This window comes from Myotis daubentonii, chromosome 9 (assembly GCF_963259705.1).
Source record: "Myotis daubentonii chromosome 9, mMyoDau2.1, whole genome shotgun sequence".
NCBI lineage: Eukaryota > Metazoa > Chordata > Mammalia > Chiroptera > Vespertilionidae > Myotis > Myotis daubentonii.
In genome coordinates this window covers 78,020,492-78,045,070 of record NC_081848.1, presented here as the reverse complement: position 1 = coordinate 78,045,070, position 24,579 = coordinate 78,020,492, and the positions used below count along the sequence as shown (strand labels likewise).

Genomic DNA, 24,579 nt, shown 5'->3' with positions numbered 1-24,579 from the left:
TTCTTGATATTTTTAAATTTATAGTGTATATATTAAAAATATTTTAACTCTACCTGATAAGACATAATTTCCATCCCAATTTTATCCAATGCAAAATCATATGCTTGAGCCATCTTTTCTCTGAAATAAATGTGAAAGACATGTTTTTTTAAAAAAAATTCTATTTATTTATTTTAAAAGTTTTTTTTAATCCTAGCCGGTTTGGCTCAGTGGATAGAGCATCGGCCTGTGGACTGAAAGATCCCAGGTTTGATTCTGGTCCATAGCACATGCCCAGGTTATGGGCCCAATCCCCAGTGTGGGCATGCAGGAGGCAGCCAATGGATGACTCTCTCTTATCATTGATGTTTCTATCCCCCTTTCTTCTTCTCTGAAATCAATAAAAATACATATTTTTAAAAATGTATCTACAACTGAAACACAATCATAACTGCTGATCAGAGTATCAGAACAGCATTTGAACTTTTTGTAGATATAAACAAAAATGTAAAGGTGTCCTTACAAGTACACAAAGTGCTTCTTTTGGTTAGCTTGCCAATGTCATTTGTTTCTTTACCTTCTGCTTGTGAGCTTATTAATGACCAGGCCCAGGTTTTATTTATTTTTATATCCTTTAAATTGTTTAATTTTATATGTAGCAGAGTGAAATGTGGAAATACCTGGTGTAAGCAGGTAAGTGACATATGAAGATCTATTAGCTCCGAAGTAAAATTTAGAGTAAAAGAACTTCCTCTTCAATATAAGACAATAAAGGATAATGAGGAAAGGAAGATAGAATTCTAGTTATAGATAAAACTTAGATGTGTGTTTTAACATTTGGGAAGGTCCATTACTTAGACTCAGTGAAGTTAGATGGGTGGGCGAGAGTCAGAGCAGGGAAACTACACAATAGAACTGTCAATCGTGCCTTGGAATATTTAAGTAGCACATTGCCTCACCACCTACCAAAAGTGGTGCCATGACAAGTGATAAAATGCTCTTTATTAAGTTTGACAACAAGCCTGTCTCTCCCCGGTGTTAAGGAAGGTGAGTTACTGTGGGACTGACTGTGTGCCTGGGATCACTTGCATTCTTAAGACCCTGATTTAACTTACTTGTAACTTGGTAGTTTGCCCTTGGTTTCTCGGACATATGAAAGATAACACTTCCATAAATCAATGTGCAAAACCTTCATAAGGCATCTCTGAAATAACTATAAATACAAGAAAATATTATCAGAATCCATGGGTAAATTTCACAGGTACGTGGGTAAAATGGAACTTTACAAAACAAACTTAGCTCCTTTCACAAATCTTCTTAACAAAACAAATGGCAAAAACAACTCCTACCTACTTCTTATTTCTTATTATAAACACTATCAAACATACAGAAGTGCCGAATAAGTACAATGAACTATATAATCACTACCTAGATTTAATAATTGTTAACACTTTACTATATTTTCCTAATATGGTAAGTCCTCAGTTAAGCTTCAGCATAAAAGTCAAAGTATCTTTAACAGAACTCACCTTTTCAACCTTGTCATAATTTTTAGCTTTAATCTGAAGAGAAACAGAAAAATATCAGATTAACAACACTCTTCTTAAAGTATTAAAACACTACCTCTCATTTTTAAAAAACTAATCTTGCAAATTCATCTCTATACTTTCCTGTTAATCCTGCCTTTCTAAAATAAATAGAAGTTTGAACCCAATTATGGATATATGAATTATAAATATATGCCTTATACAAATTCATCCTATATGAATATTTTCTTGTACTCATTTATGTTGAAATTTTGTGAATTTAAAATTTTGTAAAATAGTCAACAAGATGAATGCAGACATACAAAGCAGAGTAGAACAGAAATTTTATTTTTGCTCATTTTGACTAAATTTTAGTCACTCAGGCAAACTACTATTTTCCAGGCACTGGGGCTACCAGTGAACACAACCTGCACAGTCTGCCCATGTTCTGATAGAGCTGACGATTTTATGGGAATAAATGCCAAACTGGGGAAAGTACAGGGTGCTAGGTGCATTTAGGGGGAGCACAAGACTCAGACTTGGGGAGTTGCACAAGATTTCCTAAAAAGTTAAGACATTAAGAATGATGCGTTAGCCAAAACCGGTTTGGCTCAGTGGATAGAGCGTCGGCCTGCGGACTGAGGGGTCCCGGGTTCGATTCCGGTCAAGGGCATGTACCTGGGTTGCGGGCACATCTCCAGTAGGAGATGTGCAGGAGGCGGCTGATCGATGTTTCTCTCTCATCGATGTTTCTAACTCTCTATCTCTCCCCCTTCCTCTCTGTAAAAAATCAATAAAATATATTTAAAAAAAAAAAAAAAGAATGATGCGTTACACTGGTGAATAAAGGGAGGAGTTATTCCAGGCAAAGACCAAGGTTAAATATAATTAGATTTCCTTTTCTTTTCCAAGTGTTTTCATCAGATGGTAGGTAGGATTAGTTGCTCAATTATGCTTTCTCAGCAAGTCTTTGTTTTACCCTAAGTGAATAATTGGGTTGGTTGGAGAACTGTTGGCTTGTGATCCTTCTCTCTCAGCAGTATATACACCAATTTTCCCAGTTTTCTGGCTTAAGACATTGCAGGTGAGAACTCTGACGGTCTCTTTTTCAGCTTGAGAATTTTCTTCTTTTTAAAATTGTCTCTCTTCCTTCTGTTCCTTTTCCCTTTAGAACTCCTATTATACACATTATGCCTCCTTACGCTACCTTCAAAATTGCTTATTTTTACCCTTTCTTTGATCTAGGTGTAAAAGTATTTGTTGATTTTTGGCTCCAGATTTTAATACTGTCCTTTCAATCTCATTGCATTCATATTATTTTGTTCAAGTTATTGTCTCTCCCCTTCAGCAGCTCTTTTGTTGGGGCCTATCCTGACAGTTGCTGCATCATTAACTGCAATTATTTTTTCTGTCTATTCCCTGCCGCTGTGTTGGCAGTCTTAGGATAGTAACTGATCCCTTTCCTACCATGACAGCTATGTAGCAGGTGTAGACAGGAAATAGGCTGTTGGTAGTCCTCTGACAAAGATCCAGAAAGAAGTCTTTGCTCAAGAGTAGGGAGGGCTCAGCCCGCCTGATGTCCATATTCCTCTGGGGTAGAAAGTCCAGGACTTCCAAGTGTTTCTATGGGTCAGTTTCTAATACCTTGCCCTAGGCTCTCCACCAGCCCTCTTCTTTGAGACAGCCACAAAACCTGAGGTTTCCTTGAATCTAGCTGCTCTGCTCAGTAGAGGTAAATAGGCTGAGAATGGCAGTGAAGTAAGGTGAGTTGAAGTCACTAGCTTCCAAAGGCAATGACAGATTATATACAGTTCTTACAATAGGTTAGGGAAACCAAAACTACTGGGAAAATTGGCAAAGAATATGAATAGGTGATTTCCAGGGGAGAAAATGAAAATGGTTAAAGATAATATGGCAACACATGCAAACTTACAAAATGGGGAAAACAAAAACAGTTAACAAAGTAAATGCTCATCAATAGAAAAACAGTTCAATCAATTGTGGTGCATTCATATAATGGAATATTATATACCCATATGAAATAAATTAGGACTGGTAGCAGGTAGTTTGAGGGAATTTTCACAAGATTTTATTGAATAAAAAAAAGATTAAAATGTGTATAATACATTCCATTTTTGTAAAACAATGCTCAAAAAATAAATCTTGCACTGGCCAGTGTGGCTCAGTTGGATGGAGCTTTGTCCCATGCACCAAAGTGTCACGGGTTCCATTTCTGATCAGGGTGCATCCCAGGTTGCAGGCTCCATCTCTGGTTGGACATGTGCAGGAGGAAACTGATCAATGTTTCTCTCTCATATACATATTCATCTCTCCCTCTCTAAAATCAATGGAAACATATCCTTGGGTGAGGATTAAAAATAATAATAAATAATCTTATTTGTATACATGTATGTTTGTATGATTTTATGAGCATGGAGAAAATAAGGAACATACACAAAGTTGTTAATGTAGTTGATGGGCAGAGTTCTATCAGTGGAGGAATAGAGGTAAGAAAAAAGAGGCTTTATATCATGTATATGATTTCATTTATGCATCTCAGTAAAAACTATGTCTCTATATTATAATAAATATAAACATGCTTACAGGGCTCTACTTGAAAACCAAAGCTTGATTTAAATTTTAAAAAATTCTTGATACTGCTTTGAAGTTTGTCTGACATCAGATTCTCAAGTCTATCATTAACCAATCAAAAATGCCTCCATTTAAAGTCCATTATATACACACACATAGTTTTAAAAGCATACAAAAACTTGCTTATATCTATCTACTAAAAGTAATGCTATATAATTATAAATGACAGGGGCCCTTAAAAATTATTTTTGTTCTCAGTTCTCAAACTTCAATGTGCAACCCATCTGAGTTGTTTAAAGTGTAGAATTCTGTTTTTAACAGGAATCACAAGTTATACTAATGCAAAGATTTTTTAAAATGGTTGGAAATATACCAACATATGACCAATTTATGTGTTAGTGTGATGGAATAATTGTTTTTTCAAAATTTCTATAATGTAGTTATATTATTTTTATAATTTAAAAAACCCTTACAAGAAAAAATTGAGGATAATTTTTAATATTCACCTTTCTGATATATCTACTGCTAGTCATAAAAATTTGTCATGAAATTAAAACGTTTTTGCACAGCAAAGAAAACCATCAACAAAATGAAGAGACAACTCACGGAATGGGAGAGCATGTTCACCAATACATCTCTAAGGGGTTAATATCCAAAATTTATAAAGAACTTATAAAACTCAACACCAAAAAACAAACAAAAAAACAATGAAAAAATGGGCAACAGACCTGAATAGACACTTTTCCAGAGGACATATAGATGGTCAACGGACATGAAAAGATGCTCAATGGACCCTAGCTGGTTTGGCTCAGTGGACAGAGCGTGGGCCTGCAGAATGAAGGGTCCCAGGTTCGATTCCAGTCAAGGGAACATGCCCTGGTTGCAGGCTTGCTCCCCACTGTGGGGGGGGGGGGCATGCAGGAGGCAGCCTATCAATGATTCTTTCTCATCATTGATGTTTCTATGTCTCTCACCCTTTCAGAAATTAATAAATATATATTTTAAAAAATGATACTCAATTATCACCTCACACCTGTCAGAATGGCTATCATCAATAAATCAACAAACAAGTGTTGGCAAGGATGTGAAGGGAATCCTTGTGCACAGTTGGTGGGAATGTAGATTGGTGCAGCCACTGTTGAAAGTAGTATGGAGTTGCCGCAAAAACTTAAAACAGGCCCTGACCAGTTTGGCTCAGTGGATAGAGCGTCGGCCTGTGGACTGAAGGGTCCCAGGTTCAATTCCGGTCAAGGGCATGTACCTTGGTTGCGGGCACACCCCCAGTAGGGAGTGTGCAGAAGGCAGCTGATCGATGTTCCTCTCTCATGGATGTTTCTGACTATCCCTCTCCCTTCCTCTTTGTAAAAAATTAATAAAATATGTATTTTTTTAAAATTAAAAACAGAACTGCCTTATGACTCAGCCATTCCACTTCTGGGAATTTATCGGAAGAAACCCGGAACACTAATATGAAAGAATATATACACCCCTATGTTCACTGCAGCATTATTTACAATAGCCAAGACTTGGAAGCAACCCAAGAGTCCACCAGTAAATGAGTAAACAGGTATAGTACATTTACACAGTGGAATACTACTCAGTCGTAAAAAGGAAGAAAATTTAACCCTTTGCAACAGCATAAATGGACCTGGAGAACATTATGCTCAGTAAAATAAGTCAGTCAGAGAAAGACAAGTACCATATTACTTCACTCATATGCAGAATTTTTTTTCACTCATATGTAAAATTTAATGAACAAACTAAACTACCAAGCAAAATAAAGACAGACTCATAGAGAATAGACAAACAGCTCTAATAGAGGGGTTTTGAGAGGGTGGTGGTGGAGTAATTGAGCAAAAAAAGAAAAACCAGAGAAAGAACTCATGGATCTGGACAACAGTGTGGTGATTGCCAGGGGCAGGAGATGGGTTAAGGTAGAAGAGGGTATGAAGGGATAAATGGTGATGGGGGAGGAAAATAGAGGGAAAAAAATTGTCATGCACTTGAAATTTTATTCTTTTGCTGAGTCATTTTAATTTTACCAAGATATGAAGAGATGCTGTGGAGGGAAAGGAAGAAAAAATTTTAAATTGTCAACTCCCTATTTTTATTTTATAAAAAAGGAAGTTAATTAGATTAGCAAAAGCAGGCTCTGACTTTTATTAAATTAGACTGGTTATTGGGGGAAGAGTAAAACAAGTATAACAATGAATAATATGGATCTATTCCTGATACATTGAAACTTTTTTTATAAGTTTGAGTCAAACTGCATATGGCAGGAAGCAAGATCTCAGATACTTTTAAACACTTCTTAATTCTAGTTCTTTGCTAATGTCTATGATTATTCTCAAGCATAATTGAACATTAATTATCTTTTGGAACTAAAACTACCCTCTGGGCATTTACTGAAACTAATAATCACAACAGATTATTTAACTTTGCAAAATGTAAACCTTATCAGAAGAAATGTCTAATAAACTATTGACTAACTGTGGTAACATCCATTTTTAACAGTTTAGATATCTGTGCCCTTTATCTGGAACATCCTATATAATAAAAGCTAATATGCAAATTGACCGAACAGCAGAACTACTGGCTGCTATGATGCGCACTGACACTAGGGGCCAGAAGTTCATTGCAGGAGCTGCCCCTAGCCCACAGGCCCCCGGCCAGTCAAGGCAGGTGCTAGCGGGGGCCCCCCTCCCCCCGATTGCCCCACAGAGGGAGGCGACCAGCGGCGGTGGCAGGGCTGGCTGGCGATCAGGGGGCAGCACCAGGCTGGCTAAGGCGGGTGCTAGTGGGGGCCCCCATATCGCCCCACTGGTCGGCCCTGATTGCCGGCTAGGCTTAGGGACCTACCTGTGTGCAAATATTTTCCATGGGGCCTCTAGTTTTTATATGAAGATGTAAAGAAGCTACAATATTTAACTGTTTAAAAATAAATTAGTTTTCCCTAAGTAATATTAGGAATATTTTTCATATTTCATTGAACATTTTATAAAATGGTGTAAATGCCTATAAAGCTAACATTTTCCTTAATAGAGAAATCTCTACATGTAAAGAAAATTGTGGCTGTTTTCCTCAATATCAAATTTTTTGTTATCAGAATTTTTTAAATGTTATTTTTAGAAGTACCTATTAATAAGTAACTATACAATTCATTTTAAATAACTCAAAAACGTATTTGACAAGTGAATCCAACAGACATAATCCTATAGAGCAGTGGTTCTCAACCCCTTTGGTGGTCAAAGGACCCTTTCACAGGGGTCGCCTAAGACCATCCTGCATATCAGATATTTACACTATGATTCATAACAGTAGCAACATTACAGTTATGAAGTAGCAACGAAAATAATTTTACGGTTGGGTCACAACATGAGGAACTGTATTTAAAGGGCCAGAAGGTTGAGAACCACTGGCATAGAGGCAAGTAAACAAACCAAACAATTTAAAGGAAGTCTCTATATACTTTGTTTAGGTCTTCATATAAAATCACCATTTGAGACAAGCCAATGTTTGTTTTAAGACACTACAGGGTTAGACCCCATCTCAAGTGAGTTTACATAGCAGCTGCTTCTACAAATGGGATGAATGAATGAATGAATTGCAAACACACATTCCTAATTTGCTTCCCACATCTTTCTAAAGATTTGCACTTTTGTGGGACTTGAGACAATCAATTTTGAGTTTGAGCTGTAAAAGCTGACTCTGCTTGTCTTTTTCTTTTTAAAAAAATATAATTTATTGATTTTTTACAGAGAAGATGGGAGAGGGATAGACTTAGAAACATCGATGAGAGAGAAACATGGATCAGCTGCCTCCTGCACACCCTCTACTGGGAATGTGCCCGCAACCCAGGTACATGCCCTGACCCGAATCGAACCTGGGACCCGTCAGTCCACAGGCCCATGCTCTATCCACTAAGCCACCGGTTAGGGCTCTGCTTGTCTTTTTCATTCTAAAAAGTTTAGCCCCAATCCAGAAACCTAAAAGCATGTGGCATCCTGAACACAAACCCCATCTTCCATTCATTTCCCTTTTTTCACTACTTTTTTCTGGGGCTCTCTAATTCCTTATACCCAGAAAAAAGTGTATTGGATATTACAGACCTAAGTTATTTTAAGGAATTTGGAAAATGTTGAAGAATGGCACTTTAAGATCTACCAAATTTTTAAAAAATATATTTTTATTGATTTCAGAAATAGGAAGGAGAGATAGAAACATCGATGATGAGAACCATTGATCAGCTGCCTCCTGCACGCCCCCTACTGGGATCAAGACAACAACCTGGGCATGTGCCCTGATCAGGAATAGAACTGTGACCTCCTGGATCATTGGTCAACACTACCCTAGCCAGTTTGGCTCAGTGGACAGGCCATCGGCCTATGGACCAAAGGGTTTCCAAACTGATCAAGGGCAGGTACTTTAGTTGCAGGCTCCTCCCCAGGCCAGGCCCTGGTCAGGGCGTGTGCAGGAAGCAACCAATCGATGTGCTTCTCTCACATTGATATTTCTCTCTCTCTTTCCCTCTCTCTTAAAAAAAAAAAAAATCAATGGAAAAAATATCAAGTAAGGATTTAAAAATTTTTTAAAACTAAAAAAAAATGTATGCTTACATATACACAGATTTAGGTTTAACAAGTTGGCTAAAACCTATTGCTATCCCATAAATTTTGTTCAAGATGCTTAAAGTTGTGTTACAGAAACAACATTATCTGATTAGAGAATATAAACCAGTTATAGTAACATTATAATTGAAATTATAATTTGCAGGGCAAATTAGTTTTAGATTGAGTTTGCATTCCCTTTTTTTTGTTTTGTTAATCCTTACTGAGGACATTTTTTCCATTGATTTTTAGAGAGTGGAAGGGACAGAAGGGGGGGCAGGGAAGAGAGAGAAACATCGGTTGGTTGTCTCCTGTGCACATCCCAACAGGGGCCAGGGATCAATCCTGCAACCTAAGTATATGTCCTTGACAAGAACTGAACCAGAAACCATGCAATCTGATGTTCTACCCACTTAGTACACTGGCCAGGGCCATTTTTATTTTTTGTACTAACCAAATTTGTTATTAATCTTCCACTTTTCTGAACCAACTAAAAAATATTTGCATGTGTGCTTCAGATTTACCAGGTGGATATGGGTCCATGGATCTGGATTTTATTAAAGATCTTATAATCAAGTTGGAAACACGAAATTACTGGGAAGAACAGAGGACTACATTTAATTTTATATATATCACCATGTCCTATAAAATTAAGAGGAAAAGGAGTCCCATGCAAATTAGTCACTGAGGAAAGTTTGGCCGAGCAGATGAAATCCAGAAAAGAAGGTTTGTGTGAGTCTCTGAAGTTTTCTGTGGAAGGGTGGAAAGAATACGTATTAGGAAAGCAGGCTGGCTAATTGCGGTGGCGGTCCATGACAGAGGGCCTAAACAAAAAGCCAAGCAGAGTTTAAAACTGATATACACAAAACTTGGATGTCACTCAATAATGAAAGTACAGAAACTATGGCTCATCAGCGGGGTTGGGGGGTGAGGGAGAGTGAAATTGGGGACGATAGAAAGGTGGCTTTCAGTCTCATGGGATAAGGCAAGGCGCTGGCAGAGAAACAGCTAAGAAGCTGTTGCTATCCTCCTTAACCGGGGCAACGGTGGCCTGGGCTTCGGGAGAAGGCCAGGCAGGGAGAGGAAAACGGTAATACAGAGGGAAACCAGAGGTGTGTTTTTTCATGGCATGAAAAATGTTATGGTAATTGCTGTAAAGTTTACTTTTTACTATTTTTAATGCAGTGTTTTATTTATTGCTTTAATTTTGAGAGGGAGGGAGAATAAGAGAGAAACATTGATTTGTTGTTCCATCTACTCACGCATTCTTTAGTTGATTCTTGTATGTGCCCTGACCAGGGATCGAACTGCAACCTTGGAGTCCTGGGGACAATGCTCCAAACAACTGAGCTACATGGCGAGGGCAAGTTTACTTTTTCTTTTTTTAATGTTTTTTTATTGATTTTATAGAAGAGGGGAGAGGGAGAGAGAAAAACTGATGTGAGAAACATCCATCTGCTGCTCCGACTGGGAATCAAACTGGCAACCTTTATATGCACAGGATGGCAATCAACTGAGCCACACCAGCCAGAACCAAGTTTACATTTTATTGGATTTAATGTGGTAACCATAAATAACTCAGAAATTGCCGAAACCGGTTTGGCTCGGTGGATAGAGCGTCAGCCTGCGGACTGAAAGGTCCCAGGTTTGATTCCGGTTAAGAGCATGTACCTGGGTTGCGGGCACATCCCCAGTAGGAGATGTGCAGGAGGCAGCTGATCGATGTTTCGCTCTCATCAATGTTTCTAACTCTCTATCTCTCTCCCTTCCTCTCTGTAAAGAATCAATAAAATATATTTTTTTTAAAAAAATAACTCAGAAATTTTTTAAAGTTAGGACATAAGGTATTGGTTTTCAAATAAAACAAGTGGGATTAAAGATGTGTATTTGAGTCACTGATTTAATTTCTGAAAAACAGCCATTTCCAGGCAGAGAAAAGGAACAGAAACTCAGAGTGCTTGAGATAAGAGAAAGGATAAAATCACATCTAAAAAATCAAAGGAGACACTAAGAAAAAAAGAGAGCTGATAGATGATTTACTTTTATGCTGCTAAATAAGTGTAACAATTATAATAGACATCTAGTATCAAGGAAAATGCTTTACCTAGTCTTTCTTAAAATCACTTTTCAAAAACTGGATTACATTTCTCTACTTTTTGAGCAATGTGCCTACTCGTCCAGTATTTTTCTATCAATAGATTTATGAATACAGAAAACAACACATGTCCTTGTTCCATAAAACTTTTATAGTTCATTCCTCAGACTAAAATACCATGTTTTTATCCAAATATGCTATTCAAACTCTCAATTTTAGATCTGAAATTATTTCAATTACATTATGCAATTCTGCCATTGATACTTTTAATCATTGTATCCAATAAAATCAGCATGTGTATTATGAGCCAATTCTAGTTCTCTCAATCCTATATGCATACGTTATTTTTACTTTTAATTTAAATGACTTAATTGTACATTCCTTTAAAATGTTCATCAAATATTCTCCAAGTCATCCTTTTCACCAAAATCATACATTTACTTAATCTTTTCCTCTTTACACTTGGACAAACTATTTTACTAAATTCTGAAGCAATTAAAAAATCTCATTGCCAAAAAAAAAAAAAAAAAACTCATTGCCTAACTCAATTTGAAAGATCATTTCAGCAACTTTTGATAGTGAAATACCAATTCTAAATGGTCAGTTTAAAGAAATGATCATAAATGTTTAAAGATACCTAAGTAAAATTGTATGTTAGTTTCTTATAAAGCAAAAAATGGAAATATGAATGCACAACAATAAAGGATTGGTTAAGTAGCATACATCTGTATGTACTAATTTAGCACATTTAAAAGTAATTTCGTATAATGAATAATAACAAAAATATAAAAAACATGTTACAACAAAGTTTTGAGTTTTTGTTTTATAGAAACCTGTATCTAGAAAAGCTAACAGTGGTAAAAGATAGTGGAAATATGAATTATTTCCCATTATGCTTACACTTTTCAAATTTTCCTGCAATAACCACATTATAGTACTATTTAGTTTATTTTTTAAAATATATTTTTATTAGTTTCAGAGAGAGGAAGGGAGAGGGATATAAACATCAATGATGAGAGAGAATCATTGACTGGCTGCCTCCTGCACGCCCCCTACTGGGGATTGAACCTGTAACCGGGGCATAAGCCCATGACCAGAATTGAACCAAGGACCCTTCAGTCCACAGGCTGATGCTCTATCCATTGAGCCAAACCGGATAGGGCTATATTACTCTTCTAAATTTATTTTCCTTTTTAAACAACAAGTTCTGTTTTTCCTTCCTCATCTTTTTTCAACTTCCATTCATTTGATATATCATTATGCTTGCTTTGTAAAATTGTACCATTTAATTCCAAAATTTTCATTCATCCACATATTTAGCTTCAGTGACAACTGTTTAACTATATTTTCAGTAGTCCACCTAGGTATTATCCTATATAATAAAAGTGTAACATGCTAAATGTCTGGTCCATCGTTCAACCAATCAAAGCATAATATGCTAATGATATGCTAAGGCCACTCAACTTCTTGCTATGATGTGCACAGACCACCAGGGGGCAGACAGTCGACTGGTTGCTATGACGTGCACTGACCACCAGGTGGCAGATGCTCCGACCAGTAGGTTAGCTTGCTGCTGGGGACGGAGAGAAAAGGGCCAGGTACACCCTGGATCCCTTCCGTGGTCCCTCCCCAACTGGCCAACCTCTTGTGTCCCTCCCCAGCCCCGACTGTGCACCAGTGGGGTCCCTCGGCCGAGTCTGGGCCCTTTCTCCATCTGGGACCACTCGGGGGATGTCAGAGAGCCGGTTTCGGCCCCATCCCACAGGCTAGGCCAAGGCACTCCACTGGTGCACAAATTCGTGCACCTGATCTCTAGTTCCATCATAAAAAAAAATCCCACAGGACATGTTTGATTTCTCTATCTAGTGCTGCTGCTGATAATTTAGACTGTATGTCCCAGGACTTGGTCCTTTTTTGAGATATGGCTCAATAAACACTGTCTTTCAGAAAATAAAATAAAATCCCACAAAGGCACGGATTTTTATCAGTTTATTTCCAAGCACCTAGAATAGTGCCAAAATATAGTGACATTCAATAAATATGGCTAAGTAAATGTGGCTAAAAATCTGTCACTGATTAAATATTTATTACTTGTGGAATTAATATTATACTAACTTAACTATTATTGGAAATATAGAAATGAAACCATGGAACTTGTATAGAAAACTCAGGAGTTGTTATTCTTGTTAAAAAAAAAAAAAAAGAAGAACACACCACACTTAAATAAAAGGTTTCAGGAAGAGTGATACAAATTATACTGTCAGTCAATTCAGAATAAAATACTATCTATCCTTAAAAATAGTTAAGGACCCTTTAAAACTCTAATACGGATTTTGAAAAGATTTTTACATGGCTTATTAGAATTCCATGTAAACACCCAAATCAATTTTAGTTTTCATTAATTCTCTTGAATGAAAACATGATTTCCCATATAACACTGCCTCAAATAACAAAGTAAAAGGTGAAAAACTGGGATTTTGAAAGTGGAGGTTTAAATAGGTAGATATACCTAATTAATTACCTTTACAAAAACCAAGAAAAGCCCTGACCAGTTTGGCTAAATGGATAGAGTGTCGGCCTGCGAACTGAAGGGTCCCAGGTTCGATTCCGGTCAAGGGCATGTACCTTGGTTGCGGGCACATCCCCAGTAGGGGGTGTGCAGGAGGCAGCTGATCCATGTCTCTCTCTCATCAATGTTTCTGACTATCCCTCTCCCTTCCTCTCTGTAAAAAAAATCAATAAAATATATTTTAAGAAAATAAAAAAATTCAGGTTAAAACATTAAATTCCAGCACAATTAAGAGACAGATGAATCATTTTCCACTGAGAGACATGTTCCAAAGATGAAATTTTGGTTCTATTTTAATGAGTTAAGTCCTATTTGGAAATTTTAAGTATTATCTCCAGAATGTTTATAATGTAATCTAATAGGTACGTATTTAAAATTTTTTTCCCTTACTTCGTAAGTTCCTAAGTGCATTTCTCCGAACAGGGTCACATTTAAAGACTGAACAAAAGCATGCACTATTTTCTCTGGAATTTTATTTATATCCGTTGGTTTGAAATGTTTGGTTAGTATTTTACATTTCACCCTCCAAAATAAGTTTTTGATGATATTTCCCAAAGTGATACCACCGAAAGTAACAAATTAGATTGAAATCCCATATGGAATACCCACTAAGGTTTCAATAGACAAGAAGGAAATAAAGATCAGATGGGAATTCCTGCCATTAAAAGGAGATTTTTGTGCTATCACTGAAATGTAAATAAAGTTGAAGAGGAAAAAACCTACAAGCTCTGGATCAAGGTGATATTTTATCCTATAAATGAAGTCTGGAGGAAGGCTCCTGTTATCTAATAAATACATGGTCATTCTTTCTGGTGGATTCTAATATACAGATCTAATTTTGTCCTGGCTTTATGTAACAAGTTAACTGAGCTGTCAGATGATCAAAAGCTGTGATATAAAAAACAATAGGAAAAATAACATTTCCCTAATACTCAGTTTCCCAAAGAACCTGAGCTCCCGACAGCCCTTTCTTTCCTAATCACTACCTAAACCTGAAGAACAGGAACAAGACCATTGTTCTGTTCCTCTCCGTCCATCATCCACAATATGCACACAAAAAAACTATTAAAATAATCTTAAGGATGGGCTTTCAATTGCTACAGTTGAAATACACTGTTGGATAGGAAGGCAAGCATGTTGGAAAACTAGATTGTATGTGCCCTGACCAGATAAGATAACTCATTTGGTTAGAGGGTTGTCCAGTCCCAATTAGCAAAGTTTGCAGGTTCAAGAAGCAACCAATCAATGCATAAAAAATAGGACAACAAATGGATATCTCTCTCCCCACAACCCTCTCTCTCTCTCTCTAAAAAAAACAAAAATCAACCAATCAATCAATATCCTGCAGCTGGGGAAGAGAGGGAAGAGGGTGTGTGGGGGGTGGGGAAATCAATATATTTTATTATAAACTAGATTTTATGAAATGTTTAATTACATCACCATTGGGAAAACTAATTTTTGAAATATTTAATATTAAATAGTACAAATATAATCCATATTCTACATAAAACTCACATCAAAGGGATCTCTATGATTGCTAAAAGATGCTTTCATTTTTCTATTTTCAATGACGTTATTGAATAACTTAAGAAAAATGTATACTGTGAATTAAGATTTTTCTTCACAAATACTTTATAGGCAAATCAATTTAAGGGGAAAAATGTAACTAACAACAGAAACATACTCTTATTAAATCTACTTAAAATTAGTATCATTACATATTGGCAATTCAAGTCTTATGTCTTTCTAACATTGAGTAGCAATATAAAAGATTTGAGACGTGTAAGAAAAATAATTTGCAAACAAGATTTAAATGAGAAATGGGTTTTAATGAACTAAGTGAAATTATAAGCATGACATGTTTTTGAAAGAAAAATATTTAAAGCAAGTAAAACACCAAAACAAAGGAAAATATTGGTCTTTCAAAGATACTTATTATTCCTTCTCATTTGACATTAAGAAAAACATTAGCAGTAAAGATAACATACTATTTAGTTATATCAAAATTATTTGAACTTCTAGTAATCATGCAAAAGTTAAACATTTCCCTTAACTCTCCTAATATATCATGTTCCTGCAAATTAAGAAACAACAGAAAATTGAGGTAAAGGAGATCAGTCCTCAGAAAAATAAATATAAAGGTCTTTGAAAATAGGAAATGTACTCAATCTCACTTATAAAAGAAGTGAAAATCAAAACTACACTGAGATTATAATTCTTTACCTAAGAAAACTGGCAAAAAATTAAAGTGTAATAACATATTTTGTAAAGAGAATATAAAATTGGTTCTTTCAAGCATTATCAATGTAATTTTAAATTGTTAAAAACTCTGTGAAAAGCCATTTGGATATAAAAAAGTTTTCAATCCCATACTCTGACTCAGCAAGTCCTCAACTACAAATTTTATATATAGATATATTGATACAAATGGAAAACACACGTATACAGATAATAGTCAATGCATAAATGTTTACAATAAAACTGGTTTGGGAAGAAACTAAATGTCGTTCAGTAGGAGATAGGTTAAAATATGGAAAAGTAAGTACTTATTTAAAAAAAACAAAACCTCTAAATTTACTTTAAGCAAAAAACAAAAGCAAGGTGAAAAACAGAACATAAGATTACATAATTATTCCTGTAAAAGGAGAAAAAAAACAAACACACTGAACACTTGGGTGCCTCAAAGACAGGTATATGAAAGACTTCATTGTAGGTCCCTCGTGTTATCTTGGATTTTTGAACTATATTAAAAGTTTTATAGATTATTTCTAACGTTTAATAATGAGATTACTGTAGTAATATACATGGGTAAAAATATGACTAAAAGTCAACATTTAAGAAACTGTCGTAAGCCACAAACTTTATAAACTTCTGGCATTAAACCAATCAAATGAGATTTACAAAGTTTATTTATAAATAAACATAAAAATAAAATTGAATCATTTAACTCTTTAAAAAGGAAGCTAAAAAATACCATTGTTACAATTCTAATGAAAGTCCTTTAATTTTATGAGAACTTTCATTATGACAGAATGACTTGGGGGAAGACAGTTTATTACAAAAATAAAGAGTGACTTGATGGATTCTTACTAAATGAAAAGATATTCTTTAAAATATACAAATCTATTTCTTTTTTTAATAATGCAAAAGGATTTATATACACACCAGTGAAGGAAAGCAGTCTGTTGACAGATGGAGATTAAGGGTAAGGAGCTGATTTTGGGACCTACTACAATGGCAAGACTTGCATTGTTGCCTTCAGATGTTGGGTCTATTTACCAAACACTTCAGGCTTTTTCAATGGGTCTTCCTCCTCCTGGGCCTGATTTTCTAATTCCTTGATATATACTAGCTGGTGTTGCAGGTAGTCTGTGTTACTCTTCTGTTCATCCATGAAGCATAAGATATTAGTGTTGCTATTGGCAGAAGCTATGGTCTTCACGTCTAACGGGTTTGGTTAACAGGTTCTCCAATTCCAGAGCAGACTCTAGAGCAGGGGTCCTCCAACTTTTTAAACAGGGGGCCAGTTCACTGTCTCTCAGACCGTTGGAGGGCCGGACTATAGTTTTTTAAAAAAACTATGAACAAATTCCTATGCACACTGCACACATCTTATTTTGAAGTAAAAAAACAAAACAGGAACAAATACAATATTTGTATTTGCATGTGGCCTGCGGGCCGTAGCTTGAGGACCCCTGCTCTAGAGCTTGTATGCCTATTCCCCAGTTATCTATCTCAGGCCTCTTATTTAATACATTTTTATTGATTCCAGAGAGGAAGGGAGAGGGAGCAAGAGAAACATCAATACGAAAGTCATTGATTGGCTGCTTCCTGCACCCTCCTACTGGGGATCAAGCCTGCAACCCGGGCATGTGCCCTTGACTGGAATCGAAACAGGGACCCTTCAGTCTGAGGGTGGGCACTCTATCCACTGAGCCAAACCACCTAGGGCTCTCAGGCCTCTTAATCACCAGAAGGAAGATTGTACTTTTACTTTCTCTTAGGTATCTTATGAATTGCTTTCCATGTTTCCTTTTCACCTCAGCTTGATTTTCAAAGAATGTGGCAAGATGAGGTTCTTCTGGGCCTTCAATAACAGGCCATCCTGTATAATAAAAGCCTAATATGCACACCGACCGGAAGGCGGAATGACTGGTCACTATGACGTGCAATCACCACCAGGGGGCAGACACTCGACGCAGGAGCTGTTCCCAGCCCACAGGCCCCAGGCCAGCCAAGGCCAGTGCCAGCAGGGGGCCCCCACCCCACAGATTGCCCCTGATCACCAGCCAGGCCTAGGTACCCTACCCATGAACAAATTTCATGCATCGGGCCTCTAGTAGATAAACCAACATCACTATGTGCCACATGATTAATAGCAACCCTACACTCTTCAGAGAGGGGTTGCTTGGCTGCCATCTTGGCTTTAGAGAAAAACAGCCATAAAACAGTGCTCCTGTATTTTTTGAAGTTATGCTACAATCAGTAATGCCCAAAAGTATACATGTAACTAACAATGTTATTTCACTGTGTCTACCAGTAGGATATCTTTTTTCACTCCATAGATTTTTTCCCCCCTGAATACAGAATTTTGACAGCTCATTTTCTTTGGCAAATTCAAGAGGCAATTCCAGTCTTCTGGCTTCCATTGTTGCTGTTGGGGAGTTGTCAGGTTAACTGCCGATCCTTTGGTCATTTTTCTTTGTATCCAACTGTTTCTGTGATTTATATTTTTGTCCTTAGTTTTCTATAGTTTCATTCTCATAAGGATAGGTGGGTAATTTTTCTTATTTGGGATTCATTGAACATCCTGAAACTGTTGAATTCTTTAGCCATTCTGGAAAATTCTTAGTATTTCTGTTAAAACTGTGATTTGTCCCAACATTTCTCTTCTACTTCTGAAACTTCAATTGCCAATTTTCACTCTATCCATTGTGGCTCTTAATCCTTAGTTTCTTATTTTCTATCTCAGTCTCTTTAAGCTCCAGTCTGTTTTTCTTCAATTCTCCAATTCTCCAATTCTCTCTTCAGCTCTAATGGGTTTTTATCAACCTATTTCAACTTTAATTCTAGTTTTTGAAATCTTTGCAGATGTTTCTACTATATGCCATTTCCTTATTTGCTTGGTTTTTAACAATTGAACTACTTTTCATCAAGAAAGGATTAGAGACTGGTCAGTGTGGCTCAGTTGGTTGAGCATCATCCCATGCACCAAGAGGTTGTCAGTTCAATACCTGTTCAGGGCAGATGCCCAGGTAGGGGGCGCACAGGAGGCAGTCGATCAATATTTATCTCTTATTGACGTTTCTCTCTACCTCACTCTTGAAAATTCAATTTTAAAAAATTTATTTTTAAAGGGTTTGAATAAGCTTTACGAGTCCACTAACATTCACGGTTCAAATTCTTTTGAAATACCCAAGTGATGTTTATTTGGACCACAAACCCATGCAAGGGCCAACTTATCGTTGTAACATCTCAGGATTTTCCCATTCCACACTTTCCTCAGTCTCCCAAGGTTAGGAAGGTAGCCTTCATTTGTTTCTGGTCATTGTCATCCTGAGTACTGCCTGCACACAGCTTTAAAGGGAGAGGACGTCCTGCTGGGTGGGTATGCCTTGAACTTTGACTTTTGCTGCTTTAACCTCTAGAAGCACTCAAAATTTCAGCCTAAGTATTCTCAGTTTGGCAACAGTTCTCAAAATAAAAAGTTTAGGTACTCAGCTTATCTCCCAATGTTCTTTTTGGGGGAGAGGAGGAAAGTGTTTGTTTTCCACTTGGTAATTCTTTATAATGCATTAGTTCTTCAATGCTTTTAAGATATTTCAAAAATTCTGTTCAGCAGCCTGCCTTGTTTTCAGTGAGAGCTGATCTACATAGAAGAGCTCATCATATTAACCAAATCCTCTTAAATATATTTTATTAACATAATAGTGGCCCAGTTCACAAAATTCATGCACATTAAAAGGGAATTAGAGGAAATATTTTAATATTGCTATTTTCCCTTTCTCTATAATAGAAGTGTCAGAGATGAAAGAAAATTTGTAAAATTTATATGAAAATCTCCCTCCTGCCCTGACCGGTTTGGCTCAGTGGATAGAGCGTCAGCCTGCGGACTGAAGCGTCCCAGGTTCGATCCCAGTCAAGGGCATGTACCTTGGTTGCGGGCACATCCCCAGTTGGGGGTGTGCAGGAGGCAGCTGATCGATGTTTCTCTCTCATCGATGTTTCCAACTCTCTATCCCACTCCCTTCCTCTCTGTAAAAAATCAAATATATTTTTTTAAAAAATCTCCCTCCTGTCAGGTCTGGGGCACACCATGGGACCACACCATGGGACCGAGAGTCAAGTCCCCATCCAGCTGTGTGCACCTCAAAATCGTGCAAGACCCAGACCCAGCTGGCCCCACCCCCGTCAAGCCCTGCAGGGTGGGGGGCGAGGTCTTAGGTCCCCCGGCCCAGTGCCGGGTGGCGGGCATGGCCTCAGGTCCCCCCATCAAGCCCCGCCAGGTGGGGGGTGCAGCCTCAGGTCCCTCAGCCCGGCGCCGGGCGGGTGCGCAGCCTCAGGTCCACCTGCCCCGGCACGAGGGTGTGACGATCATATGTATATTAGTTCTTTATTACATAGGATAGCTTTCCAAAAAATTAGCAACTAATTTAAAGCAACCAAAGGAGCACTGGTGATCTTGTTTCCCAGCAATGTCGTCAGTTTGGCTCAAATACTCTTACTGAAAAAAAAAACTAACTAAAAACTTTAAAATCCAATGTCATTGAAACTCTACATTTCCAAAGGTTAAAAACATTATAGAACTCAATCAAATATATTTCCTGTAATATTTTATAGCATTCCCAAATAGGTGTAACTCAGTTCTCTGAAACACTTTATAATTCCACCAATTTGAGCTTACCTTTAATGTCTGCTATACATAAGTAAAGAAAGTTTGGGTGAAAGCCACAAGAAAAAAAAGAAAAATGACAATATTTAACACCGAATTCTATAGCTTTTTTAAAAGACAAAAAAGCTAGAGTAATCTTTTACATGGTTTTAAAAATAATCCTATATAAAGTCAAGCTTATGGATTAAATTAAAATAATTTAAATAAGTTGCTATCTGTAATCCTGAGGAGAGTGGAATGGGAAAATCCTGAGGGAGAGGGATAGACAGACATTTAATATGTCTTAATGAATGTCCTCTCCTCAATTATATGTTGGCATTATACACATACACGACATCAAAGTTGTGCAAAGGGGGTTAGCGGGTTGGAATACTTATGCTTTACCAATGTGACAAAAGCTGTGAAAACTCAAGTTTGCATCTCATATATACACATACAATTGGCTTGGAAATTTTACTCCAATATATAGGGTGTCCCAAAAAAACGTGTGCACACTTTAACAGCTGATAGCTCAACTTTGAAAACAAATGTATTTTAATAATAACTGCCTCTATAATTAGTCAAAGTGTGTATATGTATATTTTGGGGGGATGCCCCATATGTGGCTAAAAGTTTATTGCAACCAGTCAGGGATTTATCTTCTGTATCAGGTTTTTATTTATTTATTTATTTAATTTTTTAATTTTTCAAGAAGTTTTTTTATTTTTTTATTTTATTGATTTTTTACAGAGAGGAAGGGAGAGAGAGAGTTAGAAACATCGATGAGAGAGAAACATCGATCAGCTGCCTCCTGCACATCTCCTATTGGGGATGTGCCCGCAACCCAGGTACATGCCCTTGACCGGAATCGAACCTGGGACCTTTCAGTCCACAGGCCGACGCTCTATCCACTGAGCCAAACTGGTTTCGGCTGTATCAGGTTTTTAAATTTTATCTGAAAGTATTTTGAAAACACAAGCAAACATTTTCTTAAAAGGTACTTCCAGCTCAGCTGGGGTGGCTTAGTGGTTGAGCATAGACCTATGAACCAGGTCTCAGGTTTGATTCCCAGGTGAGGGCACATGCCCGGTTGCGGGCTCTATCCCCAGTAGGGGGCATGCAGGAGGTGACCAATCAATGATTCTCTCTCCTCACTGATGTTTCTATCTCTCCTTTCCTCTCTGAAATCAATAAAAAAAAAAAAAAATACTTTTTAAAAAAGGTACTTCCAAACATTAGGTAAATTAATTATGCCTTTTATATTGAGTAATTCTTTAAAAATCTTTCTCTTGGTCATACATGAATTTTAAATACAAATGAAGCTTATTCTAAGATACTCAAATATGTTTTGTATGTTTATAAAAACTGTAAAGATATATATATATATATTTTTAAATAGATTTTATTGATTTTTTTACAGAGAGGAAGAGAGAGAGATAGAGAGTTAGAAACATCGATGAGAGAGAAACATCGATCAGCTGCCTCCTGCACATTTCCTACTGGGGATGTGCCCGCAACCCAGGTACATGCCCTTGACCAGAATCGAACCTGGGACCTTTCAGTCCGCAGGCCGACGCTCTATCCACTGAGCCAAACCGGTTTCGGCTGTAAAGATATATTTTTAATGTATAAGTTTTTTAATGTAAGTTAACAGTAAAGGTATTGGCCACCTATAATTTTTATAAAAAATAATATATTTTGTTATAAATTGATATCATACTCTAAATCTTAGAAATTAAATTCAAGTTGTAAAATATGATAAACTGAACTTTATTTTCCGCTGTGAATTTTTCATACAACAAATACTTAGAATGCCACTATTATACCATTGTTCTAGGTTCCTAAACATAACAATGCACAGAAGGCAAACCCTAAGCACAGTAAACTGGTTACTTTATCAGAAGATGGTATTATATAGGTGAAAAAGAGGACAAGTTTTTAAGGTGTTAGAAATAAAAGTGGTAATTTTACATAGGATGGCCATAGCAGACCTCATGAGAAGATAACACTTCAGCAAAAATTTGAAGAAACCAGAGGATTTTATCAGGCAGCTATCTGGATAAATTTCTTTAGAGAAGATAAAAGAGCTAATGTAAATAAAATCCTTGAGGTGGGAATATGTCAATGTTTAATAAAGCCAGTGTGACTGAAGAGACTACTATGTGAATTATCTACCAAAGATACCAAGCACAAAGTCCTATACTTAAGTTGGTACCCTAATTTACTCCTTACACTTTTTCTAATTATTAAAAATTTATTTAAACAACCTATCTGAATTTATGACTGTCTATGAAACATATAAAAATGTTAGACAGAAATATAAATTCGTATAAATGTATGATTTATTTTGATTTTTTTTTTTACTATATCCAACTTCTACTTGTAATGGAACCCTGCTTATTCTAATGTACTGGAAGATTCCAGAAAGTGGCCAAACCCAATCAAGAATTACCCAATCAACAATCATAAGTCACTAATTTAATGACCAAATTTCCATTATAATCCTCAATTACTTACTGCTATAAAAACAATGTATTCCATATACCATTCCAAAAAAAATACAGCAAGTCACTATCCCCTTAATACAATTCCATACTTCTCTCATTATTCATCTAACATATTGCCATAGGTAAAAATATTCCCTAATATTTTTGGACTTTACAAAATTTTGAAAATAAAATTTAGGGACTGATGTAGATTTACCAATAATTTTTGTTAAAGAGATGTTTGAAAACCAATTCTTGTGCTTTCACTTTTCTTAATTTTAGCCAGTCTTTAAGTATTCTATTAATATTCACAAGATGCCAGGACATAAGTTCAAGGGTTTTGATTTTTGATACTGATATTAATAAAAGTGGCATTTTAAAATCCTGGTAATCAATTCTTTGTCCTGTTGGTATAACTGTCCCTTTTAGTGCACACTTGCATATTAACGTATGCATTTAACAAAATAAGGAGATAGTTTCAAATTTTTTCATTAATACAATTCACATAACAAACGAGGATCATTTTTTTTTCTGTGCAGGAATCAATCTGGAAACTGTTACTGAAAAATAAATACTGGCAATGTGGTACAAACATTTTACTCATGGTGAAAATTGTTCTAGGAATCAAATTGAGAGAACTCCTCAATTTTCTCCCTTAGAAAAAGTCTTCCTTTCTCTCCCAAAATGAATACTTTGTTCAATTAATGTCACATTTCCCCAAAACTTATATGAAGATTATTAAAGGCAATAAGGTTTCATGGCTTCTTATTTCTATTAGTTTCTTAAGACTCAAATATAAAAATGAAACAAAAAAAGAATTTCTAGCCAATATGCAATTTTTCTTTGAAAAGGAAACTTCCACTCAGTTCACTTCTAAATTCATGTAGGCATTTGAGTTAAAACAAGGGCCCAGAATTATAAATATCTCAACTTAAGGTTTTCCTAGAGCAAAATTACATTCACATTATTTTGGCCTTTATAAAATTTCAGATGTTTATGCCTTTTCTCCAGTTCTTTAATTAACAGTTTAGCTACAATTCGAGATTAACTACCAAGCTCATGTTTTCGTAATTTAAAATTTTTTTATGTAATAGTCACCTGAAATACTTGGAAGAACTAGAAGCAAAATTCAGCTAAAAAACCATCAAGTTGTGGCCCTGGCTGGGTGGCTCAGTTGGTTAAAGCATCATCCTGATACACCAAGATTGCATATTCAAGCCCTAGTCAATGTACATATAAGAATCAACCAATGGATGCATAAGTAAGTAGAATAACCAATTGATGCATAAGTAAGTAGAATAACAAATCAATGTTTCTCTAAAATCAATAAAAATTTTAAACTATCAGATTGTTTCAATACCTCAAATAAAGCATGTTTTTCTCCCCTTTCAGCAAATATTTGTTTCTATCAAACATAGGTATTTTCTCTATTATAGCATACCACTTATTATAATCATCTCCTATACCAAACTGTGTATTTGTTCAGAGGTGTCTATAGCATCTAAGTGTCTATCATGCACTTACTACATACTTAAAAAGTAATTACCATCTTCCTCTGATATATAAGTCAAAGCAAGAACCTGAAACATTTGTATGTACTTTTCTGCTTGTAGCCAAATAAAAACCTATGAAAATAGATGATGTGGGGCCTGAAGATGACTTTGAGAACCTATAAATTCATCAATTATACCACTGAAAAATAGTGTAACACTTCTGGCAATATTTTCTGAATATAACCCAGGCAAATACATAGTGGGGCAAAAGTAGGTTTATAGTTGTGAGTACACGAAACAGAGTTTATTCTTGTATTATTTATTATTTTCCATGTGAATTGTAAATGTACTTTTGCCTCAC

The 24,579-nt window shown here is 36.2% G+C and overlaps 1 protein-coding gene across 2 annotated transcripts in view; it reads right to left on the bottom strand.

Annotated features, from left to right (window-relative positions):
* Positions 1–24,579, bottom strand: part of CSTF3 (cleavage stimulation factor subunit 3) — a 76,488-nt gene that overhangs the window by 20,218 nt on the left and 31,691 nt on the right. For both annotated transcript variants that reach the window (XM_059709758.1, XM_059709759.1), the window contains 3 exons: positions 1,509–1,541; positions 1,095–1,192; positions 54–120 (listed from right to left, as the gene is read on the bottom strand). In XM_059709758.1, the coding sequence (XP_059565741.1) occupies positions 54–120; positions 1,095–1,192; positions 1,509–1,541 (198 nt within the window). The remainder of the gene's footprint in view (positions 1–53; positions 121–1,094; positions 1,193–1,508; positions 1,542–24,579) is intronic.